This window comes from Sphaerodactylus townsendi, linkage group LG01 (genome assembly GCF_021028975.2).
Source record: "Sphaerodactylus townsendi isolate TG3544 linkage group LG01, MPM_Stown_v2.3, whole genome shotgun sequence".
Taxonomy (NCBI): Eukaryota; Metazoa; Chordata; class Lepidosauria; order Squamata; family Sphaerodactylidae; genus Sphaerodactylus; species Sphaerodactylus townsendi.
The window spans coordinates 91,326,316-91,350,680 of record NC_059425.1 but is presented as its reverse complement, the minus strand read 5'-3'; the positions used below and the strand labels follow the sequence as shown (position 1 = coordinate 91,350,680).

At 43.0% G+C, this 24,365-nt stretch overlaps 1 protein-coding gene across 2 annotated transcripts in view; it reads right to left on the bottom strand.

Annotated features, from left to right (window-relative positions):
* Positions 1 to 20,004, bottom strand: part of PDE10A (phosphodiesterase 10A) — a 243,516-nt gene extending 223,512 nt beyond the window's left edge. For both annotated transcript variants that reach the window (XM_048487553.1, XM_048487546.1), the window contains exon 1: positions 19,238 to 20,004. In XM_048487553.1, coding sequence (XP_048343510.1) covers positions 19,238 to 19,298 — 61 coding nt within the window. In that variant the 5' untranslated portion in view covers positions 19,299 to 20,004. The remainder of the gene's footprint in view (positions 1 to 19,237) is intronic.
* Between the last annotated feature and the right edge of the window lie 4,361 nt (positions 20,005 to 24,365).

Sequence of the window (24,365 nt, the reverse complement as noted above, 5' to 3'; positions counted from 1 at the left end):
GAATATGCTGCCACAGGAGGTGGTGAAGGCGACTAACTCTTGGATAACTTTAAAAGGGGCTCTGGACAGATTTTCCATGGAGGAGAAGTCGATTTTATGGCTACCAATCTTTGATCCTTCCTTTGATCTGAGATTGCAACTGCCTTAACAGACCAGGTGATCGGGAGAGCAACAGCCGCAGAAGGCCATTGCTTTCACATCCTGCAGGTGAGCTCCCAAAGGCACCTGGTGGGCCACTGCGAGTAGCAGAGAGCTGGACTAGATGGACTCTGGTCTGATCCAGCTGGCTTGTTCTTATGTTCTAGCCCCCATCTCCTATTAGCTCCCATTGGAGTTTTTTTTTTCAAAAAGGTGCATATACATGCAGGTCCAGGAAAATCCCACGATAAGGGAGGGGGGAGGAGCGTCAGAAATGGGACTGATCTGTGTTCCATGGTTTGTCTGTGAGGAGATCTTGAGGGAACCTGAATATTTTGGGTGACTATCCAGGATTAATCGCCAGTGAGGAAATCACCATAGTAAATCTCTACTAATGGGAGGTATTTGCTCCAGCAGAACTGGACTTCCTCATCACTCTCTTCCTGCCACAGAATAAAATACTCCCAAAATCATTATTGTTGGGTAACAAACAACTTCCCAGAACAGCATGATGGGGACGCTTTCAGTAGTGGAAATTGACTACCGAGTACAATCCCATGCCAAAGTCTGAATAAGGAACTATGGTTTGGTGCAGGGTTAGCATGCCAGTCAATGGACTGGTAAAATATTGCCAACTGACTGGTCAGTTCATAAGAGGTAGACAAGGCAAGCCCTATTCCAGGCCCTGAATTAAAAAAAAATGTATTTCAGTGCACAAAGCAGACATAAAACACAGACATTCATATTCTTCCAATTTGTATGGAGCTTACTATCTAAATTAACATTTTTAATCACATTACTCTATTTTTAATATATCTTCATATCTAAACATATTTATTGGGAAACATATATTGACTAGATCTTACTTCTTCTTTTGGTTTTAATGTGATTTAACTTTGTTCTTTATTTTTAACTATATAGTTTAAAACAACATTCCATTTTCCTTGAAATTCTGAAATTTGTCAATTATGTATAAAGGCTGTTAATTTTGCCATGATTACATATTCAGCTAATTTATTCATCCATACATTCAAATTTGGATATTTCTCTGCCTTCCAGTTTGCTGCGTATGTTACTTCTGCTGCTGTCACCATGTACCTGAATAACAGTGCCATGGGTGGGGGGGGACTGGAGCCCAGGGCAAAATAATGGCCGCTCTGCCCCCTGCACCTCCCCCCCACACACCTCACGTACTTTTAAAGACTAAAAGAGCAGCCAGCTCTGGTCTGAGGAGGCTGCTCTGGGCCACAGGGGCGGTCTGAGGGGAGGGTGGGGGAGCACTTCACCCCCCACACACACCTGCGCCTAGGGCGTTTGTCCCCCCCGCCCCATGGTAGCTCCACCTGTGCTATATATTTTTGGAATATTATTTGGCATATGTGGGCAGCCCAATCCAGAGGGTAGGGGGCAAATCCCCTCTGGATGCAATATGGGTTTACATCAGAGGAAATGCTCTCCCTGGTGAAGGGATGTTTCCACTAGTGCTCAGCCATTTGGGGCCATGGGATGCCCTGCCCAGCTCTTCATCAGTGCATTTCCCACTGTCCTGAGCTGTATCTTTTGCATTTCATCATATATATTGTTACGGCCCTGATCACCCCCCACATATTATTGCAATAATATTTTCTTCAAAAATTATATTGGCAGAAGCCAGTTGTCATACACTTCTCTGTGTAGGTAGCAGCATGTCCACTTGGCAGCAAGCCAAAGGTCAAAGGTTTACTTCACAAAATCTAATCAAGAGGATGAGTTACTCCAGCATAACCTGGAGGTCTCATCTGGTTTGTGGGCATGCTTGATTACCACACCTTTGCTAAAAAATACTGTAAGACAAAAAAGAATATATGCAGAAAGCCACCTTTTGGTATTGTAGATATCACGCGCTTCTCTCACTGCATCTCTTTCTAGAAAAAACATGTCAAAGCCAACAGATGGTTGCTTCTTTGCATTTCCCCCACTTATTGTTATGACTCTCCTAAACCACTCCCCTGACCTAATCAAATGTCTCAGCTAAATCTGAATAACCTGGGCAGTGTCTCTACAGAGTTAATCTGCATGAAGCCTTGCAGCACTTCCCAATTTAGCCTAACAAAGCAATTGGCCCTATTGTCTCGGACTTAGTAATAGGTGAGCTGATTAATTAGATCAGCACCCCAAAGCCAGCACAGATGTGTAGAAATGAAACTTGGTGCAATTGGTCCCTCTTCCCGCCAAGAGAACGATCTACCTTATAAAAGCCTGGTTCACCTGCAACACCTTGCTCATTGCTAACTTGAACCTCCCTTGGTCCTGTTGGTGTGAGACACGATATATCGTCTTCTACTGGGTTTCTGTGCTGGCATGGGAATCCCTGCCTTCTTTCTAACTTTTGTGTGTGCTCCTAAAGATCGTTATAGGGTAACGGGTGTGATCAAAATTCCTGCTAAGCTACCCCAACTCCCTACTTTTCCAACCTTTCTATATATTAGGAACTTGTATGTATGTGCTCTTATGCCTTGCCGTATGTATACTTTTGAAACCAAATTTATATAAATATTTTAAAACTCAATTTGGACTCTTGCATTACTCTGCGGAACGCTCCTTGACATCCATTCCCCGTATACATAGTCTAAAATATCCCCTCCTAGCAACCTCTCGCATTGCCAAGTCGAGTTATTTCCCCTTTGCTATTTTAAAACATATGTGTGCTGTTACACTCTTAGCAGCTGGTGGAGATTCCTTAGTAATACGTTCATAACCCCTGTTAAGCTAGGTAACAATATCCAGTATTTTCTTGCTTTCTTACATGTACACCATATATGATAGCATGCTGTATCTCTATTCTGACATTTCCAGCACTTTCCATTATAAACTTCTGTGTCTGTAGGTATGATATATCATCTGAAAAATATTTTATACCAATTCTCTTTTAACACTTGACATTTTGTAAACTTAATTTCTTTAGTCCTAAGATTTTCCCACTGACTCATGTTATGTTTTCTCCAAAACTTTGCATCCTTTTTATCATACAATCCATTTTATGATACCTTTATTGCAATAACATTTTATATATTTTTTCTAATATATGTCTTGAGTCTCCAATGACTAATTGTTTGAAAGATGCATTTCTTCTTAATTGGCTGCCTTATTTGGCTATTTGTTCTCTCAGTCCTGACACCATTTTATGATATAATAATCACGGAATATTCTTTCTTTCATATTCGACTGTTTCATATTCGACCACGGTTTTATTTTTACTAGATTGTCCATCATATTTTCATAAGTTATAAAATCAATTTTCTTCTTTGTGCTGTTATCACAATAAACATCAACTGAAGATGTCAATAGTGAAGCTGGCAAACTTATTCTATTTCTGCACTGAAACCAAATATGTCTTCCATCTTTACTTTAAATTGTTCACAATGACTTCTTAATTCCAAGATAGTTATGTATTCCTTCTTCAGTGTCAACTGTTTCCAGTTTTACACATTCCTTTGATTTGGATTGATAATCCAGTCTGACACCCAGACTAGAGAGGCAGCTTGACGGTACAATGTAATGTTTGGTACTGCTTAAACCTCCTCTTTTTTTCACCTTGTAATATTTTAAATCTTATTCTTGGCTTCTTTCCACAGGCACAAGAGTTTGCATATGCCAGAAAGGCTGTTGAGTGCATACATAAGAAATAAATTTGGGAAGTTACGTATCCCTATTGCTAGAGAGGGAGGCAGTGGATAGCACATAAGGAAATAAGGTTAAAATATTATTAAAGTGGGTGGTGTTTGCAACTTTCACAGGTTTAAGGGGCACCATGAGAATTCATGCTGGAGTAATACTGCTGCCCTCTTAAAAGAATTATCTCCTTTGTAAGTTAAATACAGTAAAAATAACAGTAAGCGTTCAACAAAGACAGAATTACTGTTTATTTCTTATAGAGAATCGAGATATCTTTAACTAGGCAGCACTACACTGGTGTGAGTAACCTGTTCTTGTTTAAACTGAAATATTTCATCACTGGGAAAATGCTGCTCTTCTCCAGGACAGGGCACCAGTTGCTACCTAAAGTGGTACATGAATCGGCATGCACAGGTATTAAAAAACCATTAACAAGTAACCATAACATCACTGTTGGTAAGCAACATTTCATACCTACACTTGCCATGTGCCTATACTACTACAGAAGAACACACATTCAAATATTCAAAGGATTCTTCTGGTCCAGGATTTCATCTGTTTAGAGTACTGAGGCTGTGGAAAAAATACACACAAGCCAAGACTCATTCACAACTTCACCAGCTTAGCAGAGGAGGCTTTATTTGGCACATCCCCTAAATCAAGGATCTCTTACCTTTTTGAGCTAGCAGATACTTTTAGATATCTGACACAGAGTGGTGGGTGCAACCACAAAATGTCTGTCAGAGGAGGCAGAGTCAATCACAAAATGCCAGGGAGTGAGGCTGTGCATAACTGTGACTGTAGCTCTTCAGCAGAAGTACTGCTAATGTATGTATTCTTACTTATTTATATTTCAGTTTCTAAACTGCCCTTCCCCGAAGGCAGTGCACAACATTAAAACTATACAATATACATATAAAATCAAATCAGATTAAAAACATTTAAAACAATGATAATAAATACTAAAGGAACTTGTCTGTAACTGATGGCGATAAAAGCCCCCCACCCCCACCCCTCAGGATGCATTTTAAAATTAACACATTGTTTTAAAATATTTCCTTGCATACACCCAACACAAATATACCTATTGAGCTAGCTAATCTGGCAGTATGGGCCAGATGTCCAGCAGCCAACCAGAAGCTCTGCCAGGACCACTTATCCACACCCACTTTTTAAAAACACTTATTGAGTACATGGGAAACTGTTGGCAGGTGCCAAAGCACTCATAAGTACCGTGCTGGAAACCCTGCCCTAAATGAACCTTAAAGTGTCTATTTTCTTGTGGGTACACTGCTGTACCTGGATTGGCCCAGGTGACAGCTGTTCCAGGATGCCTTTCAGTAGGCTGAGATCGTTCTTAGATAGAAAAGATCTCCCCATGCAGGGGTGTACCTAGGCAAACTGGCACCCTGGGACAAAACCTGAGTTTGGCACACACACACACCCGGCGTATGGGTGGCCACCCTCCCCCACCATGACCAAACAATGATTTTTGTACCAGTTCACAAAACACTTCCCACTCCAAGCAAAACATATATGGCTCTCTCCCCACCAACTCTTTTTCTAATTTCCTAATCACAACAATCCTATGAGGTAGGTTGTTAGCCTGAGAAACAACTCCAAGCCAGTGCAAGTCGGTATTAAGCATGTAAATCTCTCACAAATCACCCCCAGCAAAACATTTACCAAACAAATGTCAGCATCATTTCTCACAAAATACCTCCAGTGGAATCCACCCCCAAACACCAGCACTTTCAATGGTGTTTAAACTAGGAAGCTCAGATTCTTCTTTTCAATCCATCTTAAAAGGAGAATCTGGGGTCCCCGGTTAAAACAAAATTGAAAGTGATGCTGTTTGGGGGTGGATACTCCCCAACCCTGAAACAGCATAACTTTGGGGGGAGATTCAGATGAAACAAATACCATGATCTCGCTGGAATTCGGGCAATTTGGGGTTAACATTCTGACAAAAAATTAGTCCAATTATGTCCCTGTCTCCAAATATGAACAAATGAGAATGCAAGGTATTTTGGGCTTTTAGGGGTATTTTATGTGGGCTTGGTTGCTCTGTTAGGAGCCGCATTTTTTTGTAAAAGCTTAGGCAGCACTATGATTTCCAGGGCATCCATCCAGAGACTGGCCTGATGATACTACCCAAATCTGGTGATGTTTGGTTCGGAGCAGCAAAGTTATGGATGCCCGAATGGAATGCCCCCATCCCCATTGTTTTCAAAGGGAGCTAACGTGAGATGGGGGCTACCCATTTGAGGGACCATAACTTTGGTCCTCCTGAACCTAACTTCACCAAACTTGGTTGGCATCATAAGAACAGTTACCAGATGATACCCTGAAATTCTGGTGTCACAAGCTTTAAAAATACATCCCTTCCAGGAACCCCAAGAAATTTGCCCAAGATTCTTTGTTTTGCAGTGACTTTGCTCCATTGTAGCCAATTAGAAATTTCTGAGGAATTTCTGCACATTTTTGAGGATAGAGGCACCAGACTTTCAAGGTGGCTTCAGGAAGCCCTCCTGGTAATAGCATCCAGGCTTAGATACCTTTGCTTCTGAGGGTCCAATTTTATGGGCCCCCAAAAGGCTTATTTTGTTTCCCCGCTCCTACACATGAAGCCTGATGGCAGAGTTCTCTCAGAACTTCTCAGCACCCCCACCCCCCACCCCCCACCCCCCAAAGCAAAGCTCACCAAGCTTGGATGCTGTTATTCAAGGCCTCTTGGAGCCATCTTGAAAGTCTGGCGCCTCTATCTTCAAAAATGTGTGGTCACTGCTTACACACTCAGAAATTCCCCAGAATCTGCAAGGCTTTTCAGCAAATTCAGCAAAAATATTTTTCCCACCATAGACTTCAATGGGACTTTCTGTTATGCCCAGCTGGCTCTGTGGTAGAGGTTTCAACAGGAGGCACTGTGGTGGTGGTCTTGCTCTGGATGGGGGCACTTATTTCCTGCAGGGCTGCTGGTGTGAGTCTTCTGAAAGGAACCAGCCAACTTTGCTAAAGTTTTCCTGTGATGGCCGAATGCTGTGGGCATCAGGTTTACCTTCAACTCGGTGCCCACAGCATTTTCCTCTTCCACACACATTTTAGCAAATTTGGCAGGTTCCTTTCAGGAGATTGACACCAGCAGCCCTACAGGAAATGCCCCCACCCAGAGCAAGACCCCTACCACAGTGCCTCCTGTTGAAACCTCTACCATAGAGCCAGCTGGGCATAACAGAAAGCCCCATTGAAGTCTAAGCCCCACAGAACTTGCTGAAGAGCCTGGCAGATTCTGGGGAATATCTGAGTGTGTAAGCAGATAGAGGCGCCAGACTTTCAAGGTGGCTCCAAGAGGCCTTGAGTAATAGCATCCAAGCTTGGTGAGCTTTGCTTCTGGAGTGGTGGGGGGCGAGTTGAGTGAGTTCTGAGAGAACTCACCCCGCAGGCTTTCATGTGCAGGAGCGAGGAAACAAAATAATAAGAAGAAGAGTTTGGATTTATATCCCCCATTTCTCTCCTATAGGAGACTCAAAGGGGCTTACAATCTCCTTGCCCTTCCCACCTCACAACAAACACTCTGTGAGGTAAGTGGGGCTGAGAGAGCTCCGGAAAGCTGTGACTAGCCCAAGGGAGTACATAGGCTAATCTGAATTCCCCAGATAAGCCTCCACAACTCAGGCAGCAGAGCTGGGAATCAAACCCAGTTCCTCCAGATCAGAGTGCACCTGCTCTTAGCCACTACGCCACTGCTGCTCTTGGGGGCCCATAAGCCTTTTGGGGGCCCATAAAATTGAACCCCCAGAAGCAAAGGTCTCCAAACCTGGATGCTATTACCAGGAGGCCCTCCTGGAGCCACCCTGAAAGTCTGGTGCCTCTATCTTCAAAAATGTGCAGCCTGCCTACACACTCAGAAATTCCCCATTGGCTACAATGGAGCAAAGTCACTGCAAAACAAAGAATCTTGGGCAAATTTCTTGGGGTGCCTGGAAGGGATGTATTTTTAAAGCTTGTGACACCAGAATTTCAGGGTATCATCTGGTAACTATTCTTATGATGCCACCCAAGTTAGATGAGGTTTTGTTCAGGGGGACCAAAGTTATGGTCCCTCAAATGAGTAGCCCCCATCTCCTGTTAGCTCCTGTTAGCATTAAAAATAATGGGGATGGGGCACCCGCTTTGGGGGTCCATAACTTTGCTGTCCCTAAACCAAACATCACCAAATTTGGGTAGTATCATCAGGGCAGTCTCTGGATGGTATCCTGAAATTTTGGTGCCACTAGCCTTAAAAATGCGCCCCCTGCAAGCCGAAACGTAAAAAACACTAAAAAAATTTAATTTAAATTTAAAACACAAAAACTACCCTGAAATGTTGGCGCCCCCCATGTGACCAGATGGGGGGTGCCCAGGGATATAGGGTACCCCCTGTCCCTAGGCAGGTACTCCACTGTCCCCATGGGTTGATCATGCTTTGGTGACCACAATACTGTAACATGCTCTACATTGGCCTTAGAAGAATGTTCAAAATTATGATTAGCTCAGAATGTACAGACTCCTGTCTGGGCCAAGAACTTTGCTCCCATCTACACTGGTTGTCAAGTAATTTCTAGACCCAGTTCACAGTGCCAGCTGTCACTTTTTTGGTCACAAATGATCTGGGACTACAATATCTCAAGGATCACCATATTTCATACAGACTTGTCTAGGTAAATTAGGGTATTATAAGAGGTCCTGCATCTATACAGAAGTACAGTGGAGGGGCTAACAGAGAAGGAGCCTTCTCATTTGTCAGTGCCACAACTCTGGAATGTCATCCCAAGGTCAGTACCCTTGGCTACATATTTTGTTGTGTAGCCATCTTGCGTGTACCAATATTTTGAGCTTTTATGGACTTTAATCCTATAATGATGATTGCTTTAATTAGGCAGAAAAGGTTTTCTTCCCTGGAGGTAGAGAAAATAGGGGCTGCTTTTGACTAGATATAATTTTAAATGATTGCTTTTAAATCTATTGTACTGCAGTCTTTGCATCCATTTTAGAATGAAAAAGAAAAATGTTAATGCTCTTAATAAACAAAATATATCTGAAAAAAATCAACTAATTTTTAAACTCACTGTGAAATAAAAATGCAATACTCACCTGTGAGGTTTTTCTCCTATTTCTTCCACTATCTATTTGTGTGTGCAGGTGTGGGGGGTTTTTTTGGATCACTATTTCTAATGCCATTAATATCAGAACATGAAGAATGAATTGTCTGTTGTTCAGCAACCAGCAGAGGGAGTACAATATTTTTTTTAAAAAAAAATTACAAAACACTTCTATCAGACATTTTAGCCCCAACACAAAAATGTTGATGTGTTACACACACACACATACACACACACACACAAGCATGGGAAACTTTTTCAGGAAAAACTATTTTGGAAAAATGCATGGGACAAAACATGGCTTATTTATCCGTATGAAAATATAATGGATTTAATTGGCACTATACATATTACAACTTTACCAAAAGCCAAAGCAATCTGATTTCACACATTTATTCAGAAATAACTACCAGCAAATTCAACAGTACATTCCCAAGTAAGTGTGTACAGCACTGCACTTTACACCATTATATTAATGACATCAAGATCTTTCAAGTTCTTTTTTAACTATTCATAAACTGTAGTCTTTCTTTTTTACTTTAAAAAGATATACAAAATTTGGACCAGAAATTTCCAAACACACATCCCTCAAGTCTCTATTAAAGGGACAGGCTATTTTTCTTCAGTCTTTGGGCAACCCTATGGGCAAATTATTTACCTTCAGTCCAGTGGTGAGATTCAAATAATTTAACAACAGGCTCCAGTTGAGAAGGGAACCAGCTGCCGCCACCCCCTGGCTCAACCTCTATTGGCGGGTGGTCCTGTTGCCTATCTTCGGAGGCAGTAGGGCCACCGCCGATGGAGGTTTAGTGGGCAGCTGCAGCTGGCAGCAAGCCACGTCTCCCCCTTCCCTGGCTCAACCTCCATCAGGGCCACTGCCAATGGAGACTGAAGGGGGATGTGAGGCAGCAGCGCCAACGGATTTTGAGCCGAGGGTTACAGCAGCCACTGGCTGCTGACCCCCCCCCCAGCTGCTGAGCTCCCCCCAGCTCAAGTGGGCCATAGTTGGGCACGGGGGCACAGTAGTGGGATTAGCATTGGTTCTACTGAACCAGTGCAAACTGGCTGAATCCCACCACTGCTTCAGTCCTGATCCTGATCTAAACATTTGTAATCTAATACTTGGGGTATTCAGACACTCTGATACAAAACAATTGAAGAATTTTGAAACAATCTGTACACTTTAAAAACCTTAAAGCAAATAAAATAGATATGCTGCAGTAGAAGGATGCATAAGAGGATATCATCTTCCAAGCCCGGCTACTTGCAGGCAGCCCAATCCAAAGTGGGAGCAGTAAGGCAGCCAGGAATGGCACTGCAGTGCTGCCACTAAAGAGGCAATTGGAGGCATGGGAGCAGGTGAAGGAGGAAATCCTCTTCTCTTCCTGGGAAACCCATTCTCTTCCAGGGAAACCCAGGGAACCACTACACTACCCTTTTTGGCTCCATCTGGGAATGCCCCCCAAACTGACATAGGCCCCAATGGAGAATGGGAACAAACATTTGAATTCAGGTGCAGTGGAGCCATACAGCACCCCAGGACCAAGGTAAGTGCCTCTGTACCAGCATCCCTGCCACTTTGTGTAATGCTGGAGGCAATGTGATGTCAGTGCAGGGATCAGTCTGCTACCAAAGCAGCTGTGCCTCCTCCCACTTTGGATTGCACAGTTAGAGATATACAATTTCCAGACATTTTATAGTCAGGGTGGTGGGGGGGGGGGGGCAGGACTGGTTTGTCTGTTTTCAAGGGGGGGGAAGTTAAAACGAACTGGAATGTACTTCACTTTCTTATCAATCCTACACTTATTTTACGGTTTTAATGGCACATATGAAATAAAGGGTAGAGAGGCAGCAGGTTGTAGTGGTCAAGAGAAGTTGATCTGGAGAACTGGGTTTGACTCCCCACTCCTTCACATGAGCAATAAACTGATGAACTGGATTTGTTTCCCTGCTCCTACTCGTGAAAAATGCTGGGTGACCTTGGGCTAGTCACAGTTCTTTCAGAACTCGCTCAGCTTCACCTATCTCATAAGGTGTCTATGGTGGGATTCAGCAGGTTCGCACCACTTCGGCAGAACCGGTTGTTAAAAGGGTGCTTGTAAAGAACCAATGGTTAAATTGTTTGAATCCCACCATCAGAACCGGCTATTAAATTATTTGAATCCCACCACTAAGTCCGTTGTAGAGAGAGGAAGGGAAGGATTTATAAGCCACTTTGAGGCTCCTTACAAGAGAAAAAGGTGGGGTATAAATTCAACTTCTTCTCCTGTGCAAGCACCAGGTCATTATTGACCCATGATGTTTACTAGGCAGAATATGTTTCAACTGTAGTTTTCCATTGCCTTCCCCAATTGCTGTGATCAAACTCAAGTTTTGAGCAGAACGTTGACTGCAGTACTGCAGCTTACTACTCTGCACCATAGGACTCCTTCAATGGCATATATAGGCATATAAATATATTATTTAAAATATTGTGCTGCTTACAGCCCCACTAAAACTCAGCAGGGGCAGGCCACAGCACCAATATGGTACTGCTCCGTCACTCCCATGCAGGCTTCCCAGTGGTATGGGGAAGAATGAATAGTAAAAAAGCCTCCTTGCCACTGAGAAGCCCCCATTGGGCTGAATGGACATGCCATCAGGCCCAGGCCACTAGCATAATGAGGGCCACTGGCATAACTCCAGCAAAGGCCAGGAAGGGAGCCAGTGGCCCCTGGACATGCCCCCAGTCCACCCACACTATGTCAGCAACAGTGGCAGGGGCCCTGGGATGCTGGCACTGCATCCAAGTGCTGGGGAGGGCAGTGGCCACATGCCAATGAAATTGTCTCTCCACCAGGGCAAGTGCCCCCAGAGTGAGCAAATACACTAGCCCTGCTGCACACCACTTCCACAAGGGGATTTGCCACCCTTTGGGATAGGACCATTACATGTGATTATGTATCACTCACAGTGCAATCCTAAACAGAGCTGCACCCTTCTAAGTCCGTGGGCTTGAAAGGGCACTTGAACTGTGGAAAAAATTAATCACATTAAACAAACACATTTTATATTTATTCCTCTATAGTATGCAGAAGAATTACCATTTGATGATGCTATAGATTATCATCCCAAAAAATCTTCAAACTGTATAAAGCGTGAAGTAAAACCTTACCTTCATAAAAATTTCATTCATTCCAACAGAGAAAGAGAAAAATATTTCATAGGAACTTTTTACAGTTCTTTCCAAAACTGAAAAAGTCTGGCAGAGGAGAACTACTTCCTCCCAGTTTTTTGCCAGACCTTCACATATGTCTCTACTCAATAGCCTTAATGAATCCCACACGTATAAGTAAAGGTGGTATAGCAGCAAGACTGATGTTCCAAGAGAATGAGATTATAGCACCATGCGATACGGAAACAAAATTAAGCAAACTTGGCAAATGCCAAAATTAGTTTCTGCACATACCCTGTGAAAAACAAAGGAGCTCTTTCTTATTGTTACAAATGTTAACATTATTAAAAGCAGTATCATCATTAAATCATAGGGTGAGAGTTAAATGACATTTGCTAATGCCCAGAAAAATACCATCTTTTCTAAATAAGCATATTTTAAAACCAAACTTTGACATGAGAAGCATGATTCAACATCCTCTCAGTTAATCACAGCTTGACAATCCAGTTTATGAGATATCCATAAATGCTTTAAAAATGTGGCTAAACATTAAGTTTAGCCCCCAGATTGTTTTAACAATAGTTAAAAGAACATGTGCCAATTAACATATGTTACATTGAGTTAAAATTTTTGATTTTAATATGAATACTGTCAATGGTAGCTTAAAATTGCTACAGGGAAAGAGAACATAACTGCAGGCAGAAGAACAGGAAATATGGTATTTTATGTGAGCCACTTAAATAGTGAGGGAGCTCACAACTTGTCTGTTGACAAGTTGTCTGTAGCTAAGCCTTGTCAATGGGTACCTATGGAAAATCAAGGCATTTTCAAGCAGCAATTCTGTGTACCGTATATGTTTTTGGATGGTACACAAAAGTTAAATTCCATGAGCTATACTACAAAGTTTTAATACATTGTCCTTTGAGAACCAACTAATAAAATCTTCAGGAAAACTAGCACAGAAGTTAACAATAGAAAATGTCCATGAAAGGACTTTAGCTGACACCTACATGAAGAGTAGGCCCTGGCACAAAGAACACAATTGCTACCCAGTTACATCTCAGAAAAACTAATCCCACAAGAAAAACTCTACAATATAATGCATATGATAGGATGTCAAATAAGTACTCAGATGCGAAGAGGATAAGTTAAAAACAAGCACAATGATAGGCACAGTCTACAACTTCTGATTGCATCGTTTCTTGAACCAAAACACTTGAAGCATAAGGCACAGAGTAAGGCTACTGTGATGTGGCAAGAACCTCTAAGAAACATGGTGAGTTGGTGACAGGGGGAGTCATTTAACATTTTCTCACCTGTCCTTTTGTGATAGATCCAAGGTGATAGATCCAGCAATGTAAGGCTCTTATGAGCTGAATAGAATGTAAAAAAAAAAAATCTAGGAAGAGCCAACAGTTCAGTTAGGAGCAGCCAAGGAGGTTGGGAGATTAAAAGGAACTGTGGTAGGAATATATATTCACAGGGATTTTAGAGATCCTAAGAGTAGGAAACCTAGGGATAAATAGTGCAAAGGAGACCAAAGTTAGGGGGGAAGAGATGAAAGCTTTGCAGCAGGATTGGGACTTCAAACCTTGGAAAAAACCTTTAGCTTGTGGTAATTCCAAAAAAGGGAGATTCTCTCAGAGTTAGAAATGGTAATTTAGATATCAACAGAGATGGATTATTACAACAGCCAGATGCAATACTTTTCCATCTGCCATTACAAAGGGTCACTACTTATCTATCCCTCTCCAGGATCGGGTTTGTCCACCCTGTAAAAACCAAGGCCGTTTCTGCATCGGTATTATGATGCCTGGAGACGTAAAAACACCGCTCTCCAGGCCGCCATTCGCGACGGGGCATGAAAGCTGTAACCCAGCAGCTGCCGCCTTCGCTACCGTCGGTGCATGAAGGCTGGGCGTGTTTCCAGCGCCCGTTTTTTTTAGCGAAGCCGCTGCTGTCGAAGCGAACGTACGCTTCATTTCCCCTTACCCGGCATCATTCATTTTCCATACGCTGAAGTTTGATTGTCGCTTGGCCCTGCGCGCCTGCTTCAGGCGCTGCAGGGCCAGCGTGGTTCCAGGCCTCGGGCGACACGCCGAGGCCCGATTATTGGTCGGTTGGGCCGTATACCGCTACCGCTGCCCAGTTGTTCAAGGACCGCCCATGCGATCGTCCTTAGCGTTTTCAGGTCGGGCGCTAATGCGCCACTCCGCCAAGCTCGCCGCGGCGGAAACGGCCCAAGTGGAGACTCTTGCTCACATTATACTCGACTGTCCGAGATATGTGGGTATTAGGAATTTCTCTCCTTGACTGGTCCTAGACAAATCTGAAAGAGACTCTGACAGCTCTGTTGTGGAGCTTCTGTTAAACAATACAGATGTCGTGCTATTGGAAAAAGTAGCAAAATTTCTTTTACAAGTGACAGAACTTTCTAAGTAACGTCCAATGCTTGATTCAGTTTCTCTGTGTTTTGAATGTATTTTTTATTTGTACTTCACAAATGTCTGGTAACGCTCTGGAGCCTATTTTATATGCCTAATAAAGGTTGTTGTTGTTGTTATTTAGATATACTAAATCCTTTTACTATATGGTATAGAAGGACTCAGACATTTATAGTAGTATAAGAGAACAGGTGTAAATAGTTATTTGTGTTCACAATTGTTCTAGTGTTAAATGAAACCTTTATGAAAGCCCACGCTACAAAGTAAAGTTTACTGGAAAATAAACATCCAAATTTGAGTGGTTTATGTTTGTCTCTGATTGTCCTACCCAGAGAGACAGCAAGAAGTAAAACATTGGTTCACGGGGTCCTCTTCTTTCCCCCAAAAGAGGAGAGTGAAGGGAAACCTGTTGCACCTTCTCCAAAACTGTCTTACTAAACACTTCAATCTCCATGGAGGGGTTTATTTCTAGTCATAGAATTCCAACTGGAGGAAAGGGAAAATAAAGTTTGTTTTGGAGAAGAAACATTGAGGTAGGGAAGGGTTCCTTCTTTCCACCCACCTATGACATGCCCTAAATCTCCCTCTGCTGCTCTGAAGCAATTCAATAGTGAACCCAACCCTGACACAATTCTAATAGAGGTGTCTCCTGAGATCTAACCAGGTTGTTCCTAAGGGCTACTTTAACAGTTATACATTTCTTTACCAAATTTATACCACTCCATGTTACTAAGTATCTGTAAGGAATCTTTTTGTCACTATATGTATAAGCAATGCCAAGTCAATCAATGAAACAAACAAATGAATACTGACCCTTTTCCAACCTCCTTGATATGGCTGCTTTTCATATTATGATTTTTCCCCCTCAGAACTGTGTTTTCTTTTTTTCTCATATTCAAACACATCACATTTGATGATTGCTATATTACATACACAATGGTGTGCTTCTTCAAAAGGTACTGTATTCCATCTAAAGATATTTTTCCCCTTATAGGCACTTTTTATTTGCCCTCAAGACAAAGTTGACTTATGGGCCTTTTCCACACGAGTTGTTTACAATGAGGCCCACCCCACACAGGCCATTAAACGGGTTTAGAACGGGAAAAATCCATTTGGGGAGGCACTTGACTAAAGCGAGTCTGCTCCTTGTTATTTTCCCCAAACCAGGTTTTTTAGAATTGAGTTATTCGCGAGTCTTTTGAAAATTCCAGCAAATGGCCGGGCAGGAGGAACTGTATTCGGCTGCACCTTCCTTTTAAAAATTATTTTGCAGTTTACATCTGCGTAACCATGGAGGTGCAAATAGTCATATTGTGGTATTATGAGATGTCAGCAAGGCTATGGGGGTTCATTTGTGCATGCCTGCGTAGCTACACATCAGTGGGAGGTATTTTTTTTAAAAAAAAACATGCCTCCATGCGAAGGCACAACAGCAACCCACATTGTTTCCATGGGCTCCATCGCTGCCTGCACAGATGCATGCAAACACGAAAACAGGAAAGAGGATTACTTTATCCCGACTGCAACCTGCATTTCTGCTGTGCAGAAAGGGCCTGAATCTTGCCACCTAATGTTATTTTTTTCCCTTTTAATTCTGAACCTTATTTCTTCTGTTTCTTTCCTAAAACATTTTCCCTTCATTTTTCCTCTATTGTTTTCTCAAGCACTTTTACAGCACTGTTTTTTTCCAGTTTCCAAGTAAGCTTCTCTTGAGCATGCAATCATGTTAAAATAGTCTTTATTCCTCCACCCCACAAAACACCTGGCTCTTATCCATACCCCCATGTAGTTGTCCAATCTCCCCTTCACGCATTTTCTCCTCTCCCTCATGTTAGTATTCTAACATTAAGGCAAGGATACACTGTGTCCCAGGTTAGAAGCAAGTGAAATTGACAAGGGAAGCTGCTTTTGCAATTAACAAGTAACGCAGTTATAATTTTGTGTTACTGCAACTCTAATTTGGCAAAAAATGTAGTTATTTTTGGAAGGGGGTGGGATAGGTGTTTCTGTTCTTTCAGGTAATGGTGCCTGCTCCAGGATGGTTGGTGGGGTGGGGATGCTTTCATTTTGTTCCATTTTGTGCAAACATCTGGCCCTTATGTAGACCCTGTGTAGTTGCCCAGCCTTCCCTTCAGTCATTTTCTCCTCCCCTTTCTCCTCCATTTTCAAAAGAATTTTTTTAGTCATTGTCATATCAAACTAGCAATGTAACATGGAGACAGAGATACAATCTAGCATGGTCAATTGGATCAGCTTTGCCAATTTTATATTGAACCTATGATCTTAATGTTGAGGCAGAGATGCAAACTAGCATGGTCTATAGGATCAACTTCGTCAATTTCAAATAAAACTACTGCAGTAAGTTTAGAGTATAGAGTGATTTTGAAAGTGGGGGTGATTGAAAAGAGTTTTATGAATAATCACTGCATGTAATCAGAGACTGCTGAAACAACAATTATGTATTACTAAAGATCAAATTTGGCAAAAAAAAAACCTGTGGTTCTTTATGGGGCATAAGCTACATGTTTTTTCCTTCGGGTAAAGGTGCCTGCTCCAGGAGTTGTTTTGGCTTCCATTTTGGGTTGGTAGTTCTCAATAGCAGAAATGGAGGCTGCGACATTTTTTAATGTAACTGCACAGTAACTGCACAGTAACACTAAGGTGCCTGCACAAAAGAAAAAAAGGAGGAAGGCTGAATAACATCCACCACCATCAGGAATAATATATTTTCAGCAGTTGTGTGCCATTGAAGAGACAAGGTAGAAAACCCCAAAACTGGGGTGGGGGGAGGAGAAGGTGTGTGAAATGATTTTACAGAAAATATTTCCAAGACTCAAGGTCTGATCACTGGGAAAATCTGTGATGAACTGTGCATGTGGAAGGCCAATTTGACCCTCATAGGGTTTTCAAAGCAAGAGACATTCAGAGGTGGTTGGCCACTGCCTGCCTCTATGTAGTGACCTTGGAATTCCTTAGTGGTCTGTCATCCAAATACTGACCCTGCTTAGCATCCTGACAAGACCTGACAAGGTCAGACTAACCTGAGCTACCCATCCCACTCCCTGAAGAGAAAATTAATACCTGTCCAATCTCAGCTCTGTGTGTGTACATAATGCCCAACTAGAAAGAAACAAAGGTTGAATTGGAGAGGCTATGTAGGTGCTGAAGTTAAACAACATAAAAAATATGCAAGACCTGTCTAACATATTATTTATTCACTATATACACAAGAGCCACTGAGGAAAAAAAACAGTGATGGCCCCTGCAATTATGATTATCCAACATCTCTTAACACAAACAGCATTCATAAAACCACCCATTTACTCTAACTAAAGTAACTATGCCATTGCAGTTCTTTCTTCAGTTACTGCTACAGTTCAAAGTCACCAGATAACACAGAAGAAAAGACTGAGAGTGGGTAATACCTAGCCACTACTAACTATGAACAGGTAATGTTGAGCAAATTATTCTGAATTAAAAATAATTCTCAAACCCACAATTTTGGTCACTGCCTGCTATTTCTTTGGATGAACAATATTGTTGCCTACATTGACTGAATCATTACTAAGTTAGCATATATCATTCCTTTTTCATGCATTTTTTAGAATGTACTATACAAATATTCTTTTTCTGTTGTTAACTGAAACCTGCATCCTTTTATCTTGACTGAGCTGCTTTTTAAAAAAAGTTCACGCTTAAAATTCCAAGTTTTTCAACTACCATCCTATCACAAACATGCATGACCAATGCAATAATGTTATTAAAGTCTGGAAGGGTGCTTTGACTATTCCTGCATGGCACGAGTTGGACAATGGCCCTTGTGGCCTCTTCCAGCTCTATGATTCTATGATGCTTAGCAGAGGGGTATGTTTTTAATCTTTCCTTGCCATTATTAATTATTTCCAAATACTTTCATTCTTCTACATACATATTATTCCCACAAGAAAATAATCTTAAATCTGTATTGTCGAAGGCTTTTACAGCTGGATTCAACTGGTTCTGGTGGGTTTTCCGGGCTGTGTGACCGTAGTCTGGTGTACCACAAGATCCACCAGACCACGGCCACACAGCCCGGAAAACCCACCAGAACCAGTCTTGAATCTGTTTTACTGCTTTGGGTTAGGCCTAATAAAGGGGGTGAAGTGGAGATACAAGATTTCACTCCTTACCAAGACCAAGATTTCACTCCTTGCCAAACTGGACATGCAGAGTTTTGCACAGAATCCAAGTTCCACTTAGTTCTATAGTTGAATTATATGCAATATATGTACACACACACACACACACACACAAATATACTTGCCATAACAGTTTTAGACCTACAGGTATGGGAAGGATTTCCATGGATTCAGCTAAAAGCTCTTGCAGAGCACTTTATGACTACGTTATGTCTACTGACCAAGGCACTGAAAGTCCCCAAGGCAAAGTCTATAACTTTTGCTAAAGGAAGCTGGCTCCTGTGATCAGCCCCATTCTTCCGAACCATCACCCACACAGGTAACATAAGCCCCTTCCGTCCGTCTTGTTACCCGGTTCCTCCAACCGATAAATACAAGGCATGCACACGAACACGCCCCTGTGCCTGTATCGGCGGTGGGTACCATGCAAACGCCAGCTAAACCTCCGGGCCATTTAGCTTTCTTGCATCCAGCCGCCGCCTCTCTCCCAAGGCAAGCAGCCGGAGAACAAAGTGCGAAGCCACCTACTTGTGCTCAGGAAACACTCAGTGAAGCGTCTAAAGCAGCTGGCCGAAGATCCATCTTCCATGTCTGGCCCGAACAGCAGGGGAGTCGGGAAAGAAGTGAAAGTCCACAAGGTGCCTCCGGGTCGCTGCGGTTTCGAAGCCCGGCGCCCGCCTCCACCTCCGGGGCCGTCACCAGGGGCGGCTCCCCCTCCTCCTCCCAGCAGACTGGAGGACCACAAGCCAGAAAGAGCCGGGCACAAAAGCCGAGGGCCGGTAGGCGCTCGCTGCAGCTGCTGACGACGACGGCGACGCTGACCGGGGGTGCCTTTGGAGCTCGAAGGCGGCAGCAGCAAATCCTGGAAGGACGGAGGGAGAAACAGTCGCCTCCTGCCGCCGCCAGGGCAGACGATCAAACGAGCTGCTCCTGCCGCCGCCGCTCTAACATCTCTGCCTGATGCCCAGATGGTTTCCTCCCCTCCTTCCCTCCCGAGGGGACTTGGGCGGTTGAAAGAAGACGAGGAGGGGAAAAGGGGAGGAGGAGGCGGCGGTGGCAAGAAGTAGAAGGAAGATGGAGAAGGGGAGGGAAAGGAAGGGACGGGAGGAGCGCAAAGAGGAGTTGCCGCTGCCGCCGCGCTGGAAACGAGGTTGCTGGAGGCTATCCCGGCCGTGCAGCAGCAGCTGGTTACAAGGACCCGGGAGCCGCAGCAGGCAACACGGCCGCTTCCCGGGGAAGGCACCGCCACGCCGCTCTTCTGGCCCAGGGAGCGGAGCCGGCCGGGGCTGGCGCGGGAGCCGGTTTGTCCCCCTCCTGCTGCAGTAGCAGGCGGTGGGGGCTGGGGGCGGGCTGAGCGCGCTTTCCCGGGGTTGGCCATAGCGCTTCCCTCGCGCCCTTTCCGCGCGAGTTTGAGGCAGCCGGACCTTTGCAAGTCGAAGAGAAAGCGGGAGGAGGGAATGACAGGCAAGCCGAGAAGTGGCTGCGCGCGGTGGCTCTTCCTCCGGCCCGCCCCGCCGGCGTTTACTTTGGAGAAGCGCAGAAAACCCCTCATAAATAAACTAATAAAACCTCGTCCTCCCTGATCTTCACCTGTTCGAGCGGAGTGAGAACGCCGGTTCCCTAGCGGGTTTAGTGTCGCTTCCCTTTTCTCGCGCCCCGCCCCCTTTCAGACCTTGGTATGGAAAAAGCGCGCACATGAACTCACACCGTCCCCGCCGCCTCCGTTGGTACCGCCTCTGCAATATAAATATTTATCCATTTGACTAGGAGGGTGGGGGGTGGGAGGGGAGAGAGGTAACACCGCAGTCCTGCCTCTAATTTGCAGCCTCGGCAGTCACAAAAACGCCCACAGGCGGAGCTTGTCGCTTCCAAGCCGACGCCTTTCTGTCTCCATAGCTCTCCTGTGAAGTAAACGCGAGTGCAGAGCTTGTCACCTGAAGAAGAGGGGAAGGAGATGCAGCGCGAAGAGAAAAAGAGAAAGGCTTGCTCAACAATCGCCAGTTTCCAACATGCAGCTCCCGAGCGTCTTCTTCTCACATAGCCCAACTTCGTCTTTCCCAACATGACACGCGCCAATTTCTTTGCTTCAGAATGGCTGCACCACTATGCCCATGTTCAAAAGAAACCCTCCACCCATTTCAAAGCCAAGTCCGGCAAACACATTAATGGTCACAATTTAACCCTAGATAGCCTGGCGTCTGCGCTCCGCGTGCCAGCGCTTCTGGGATGCGTCTCAACCACCTTCTTTCATTTCTCGCCGGCTTTCAGCGCAAATAAGTTTCCCTCCAAAACCAGGGCGCTCGGGTGTGACACGTGCTCGGAAACTAGCGCATGAGAAAGCCACGCATTATCCAAAGGGGGCTGCAGAGCAAGAAAAAGAAAACGACTTGGGCACCAGCCAGCGCTTTCCCCCTCCGCGGCCTGTATCCCCAGCTTAAGAATACCGGCGATGCCATGCGGAAAGCGGAGGCGGACGAGCCCTCGCCTGGCCGTAGCCTTCAGCCCCTGGCCAGTCGGGGGGCACGATTGTGGAAAGCCGCTTGCAGCGCAGTCGACCACGGCATCCCAAAGCCAGCAGGGCGCGAGGCAGGCAAATTTTCGTTCTCACTCTTCTTCAGCACCAGGAGGTGTGGAGGGCGGGTGCCGCCCTGCCCTGTTTCTGGCAGCCATGCAAACCTGAGCCGATCAAACGCGTGACACTCTCACCATTACCTGGCAACAAGTGGCTTTGCACGCGGACGGCCCCTCTCTGTGCTGGAAAGCCGTGTGATCGTCCAAGCACAGGCGACCCCTTTTGTGCAACACTTCTCACCTCAAAACGGTGCAAACTCCACCAGGGCTGATCCAATCGTGTCCGCACAGTGCAAAGGGACTTGACTGGCGCGTGGGTTGTTGTTTATCTGGTCTAATAGCCCGGTGCGGGAATCAGTCGCAACAGAATCTGAAAATCACATTTCGGCAACCTTGGTTTTTATTCCTCATTAATGGAAAGTTGGATTGTTTTGCCCCGATATTTGTTCACTGAAAAATCGATGCATAAGTATTGTTCGCAATTCCGTTTTTTAAAAATTAATTATGACCACCTTTTGTTGTTTTACTGAGTCCAACTACTCCATTTTGCTCTGTGGCTGTCAAAGAAAGTTTGAAAAGGAAAAGAGCATCATAGCAACATTTTACGTATTCTCTTTACTTCTGAGCGTTACAGCAGAACCTATACCGTTAGCAAAGTTCTCTTCTCTAACAGCTAGAAATTTCTAAAGAGCTTTGAATTTGGTCACTGCAACAGTTTTTGAAACTATTTCCTAATCAATACACATTATTGATTATACACTATTTCAAAAAGTAGAGGAGCTCTCAACAGAAATTCCACTATTTCCTTAACAGTATGAGATTTTCAATTTCCCTTCCTTGTCTTTCATTATTATTATTAATAATAATAATAACAACAACAACAATAGGAAACTGAAGTTCTCCAACTTGTTTAAACAACACAGTAGTATAATGGAAAGAGCAATCATCATCATCATCATCATCATCAAAACATTATATCAAAGGCTACTATGTAAAACAAAGGGAGCTACAGTTTATTACAGTGTGAATGAAAATGCCAAGCAAAGAACTATACCAATATGAAACAGCAATCATCACTGTGTCTACCATGACTGCACAATCTAAAGATAGAATTTCAATACCTATGAACTGGATTAATATTTATGAACTCCCCCCCCACAAATGCTTATGAATTGGATATTTGTACCTTACAATTGGAGTTTGAACTATTTATTGGTATTTCGATGTACTGAATATTCATTTATTTACTGCATTTATATTTATTGTAGTCATATCTAATGGTATAGTGTTGTTGATTATTGTTCCAATTTGTTTAAGTCAAAAGAACTGATTGGTTCCCAAGTTTATTGTAAAAATTATTAAATTCCTTCAAAGCAACATATGAGACAATGAGTTTTCTTTAACCCACAATACTTGCAGCAAACTAGCACAACTTTAAGGATTTAAGATGAAGTATAAAAAAAACTCTCTCTCTCTCACACACACACACACATACCTTTTCTGTTCTTTGCAATCCTGATATTTTTTCTGTGGCAAATGTAAAATAATACTAGTCTTGTTTGAACTCTAGAAAACATTCAGATATGATAGATGCAATTATGACCTGTTGAATTTTATAAATATAGACATTTGAAAGCAAATGAACATGTTCATCCTTTTTTGTATGTTTTGCCTACTTACTGGATATTGCAACAATTAATGTTGACATTAATAGGCATCTACATATTAATACCCCAATAAGTGCGCGTTTCATAGCATCTTTACCTTTCATGTCAAGTTATAACATCTGTACAATTACAGAAATTCTATACTACATATATTTTCACGTGTATATATCAAGCATCTTAACACATTGCTTGATTTTGATAATACACACAGGTTTCTTCTGTACACAACTGTATCTGAAGAAATTATTTACATGATTAAAAACAACATGCAGCTATTCTTTCATAGACTTGCTGTCTCTTGACAATGCTCTCATCTGAACATCAGTAAAATTCGTTGCATCTTTTTCCTACTTTTATTATTAGAAGAAAGACAAACAGACAGATAAATTTTAAACATATACAAAAATGTTTTCATAATAGAAACAGGATTTTAAAAATCAGATAATTTAACTATTATCAATAAATATAAGTTGTTAAAATACTCTGTAAAAACACAGTCTTTCTAATAAATTATGTTGTTCCTGATTGGGACACTGTGTTACAGTAAGAAGCCATCAATTTGTACAAAAAACAGTTTATACAATATTCAATTAACAAAGCAGATTAAAGAATTCTAACACAAATGAGAAGAGAGTCTGATCTGATGGAGTTTACTTTCTAGTCAATGTGCTTCAGATTGCAGCCATAGACAAATAAGTTCCCTTTCAAAAGTTTCGTTGTTACATATACAGTTTGGGTTATTATATCTAGATGGATTGTTTTCTTGATACCTCTAACCACAGAAGCTGATTCTTATGTTGTTTAATGCTCATCCAAACCTCAGGCAGATTCCACATGGGCCAAAAACAGCGGTGTGAAAATGGTGTAAAAATGGTGTAAACCCTTTTACAACGTTTTAAACCATTTTACATCGTTTTCACACCATTTTCACACAGCTGTTTTTGGCCCATGTGGAATCAGCTCCAGATTCTGCAACTAGGCTGATCAACACAGGCCTCAGGTTTCTAAGCAGCAACTGTACACAAAGTATTACAATAATTGGCACCTAGTCTTAAAAATATGTTCCCCTTTCCAGTGTACCACCACTGTAATTTTAAAAGCCAGCGGGAAAATTCTACATGGACACCATCTTAATCCCATTTTCCTTGTGTTTGGAAAACCTGATCCACTAAACACTGTAAATCTTTCTTTATCTGCACAAGTTACCATGTTTTTGGTAAAAAAGAGAGGCATATCTCTCATCCTTATAAACCACTGACTGCTAAAGAAATATCAGTTGTTATTGTTGTAAATAGGGTTACCAACAGGTTTAAAGAAACATGGCCTGTCCAATTGCACTGCAAGCTTATTGGGATGCTATTTACCAGGTTATATTATTTACCTCCATGCTGTGAAAAGTTTCAGCTGCCTGGTTCCAC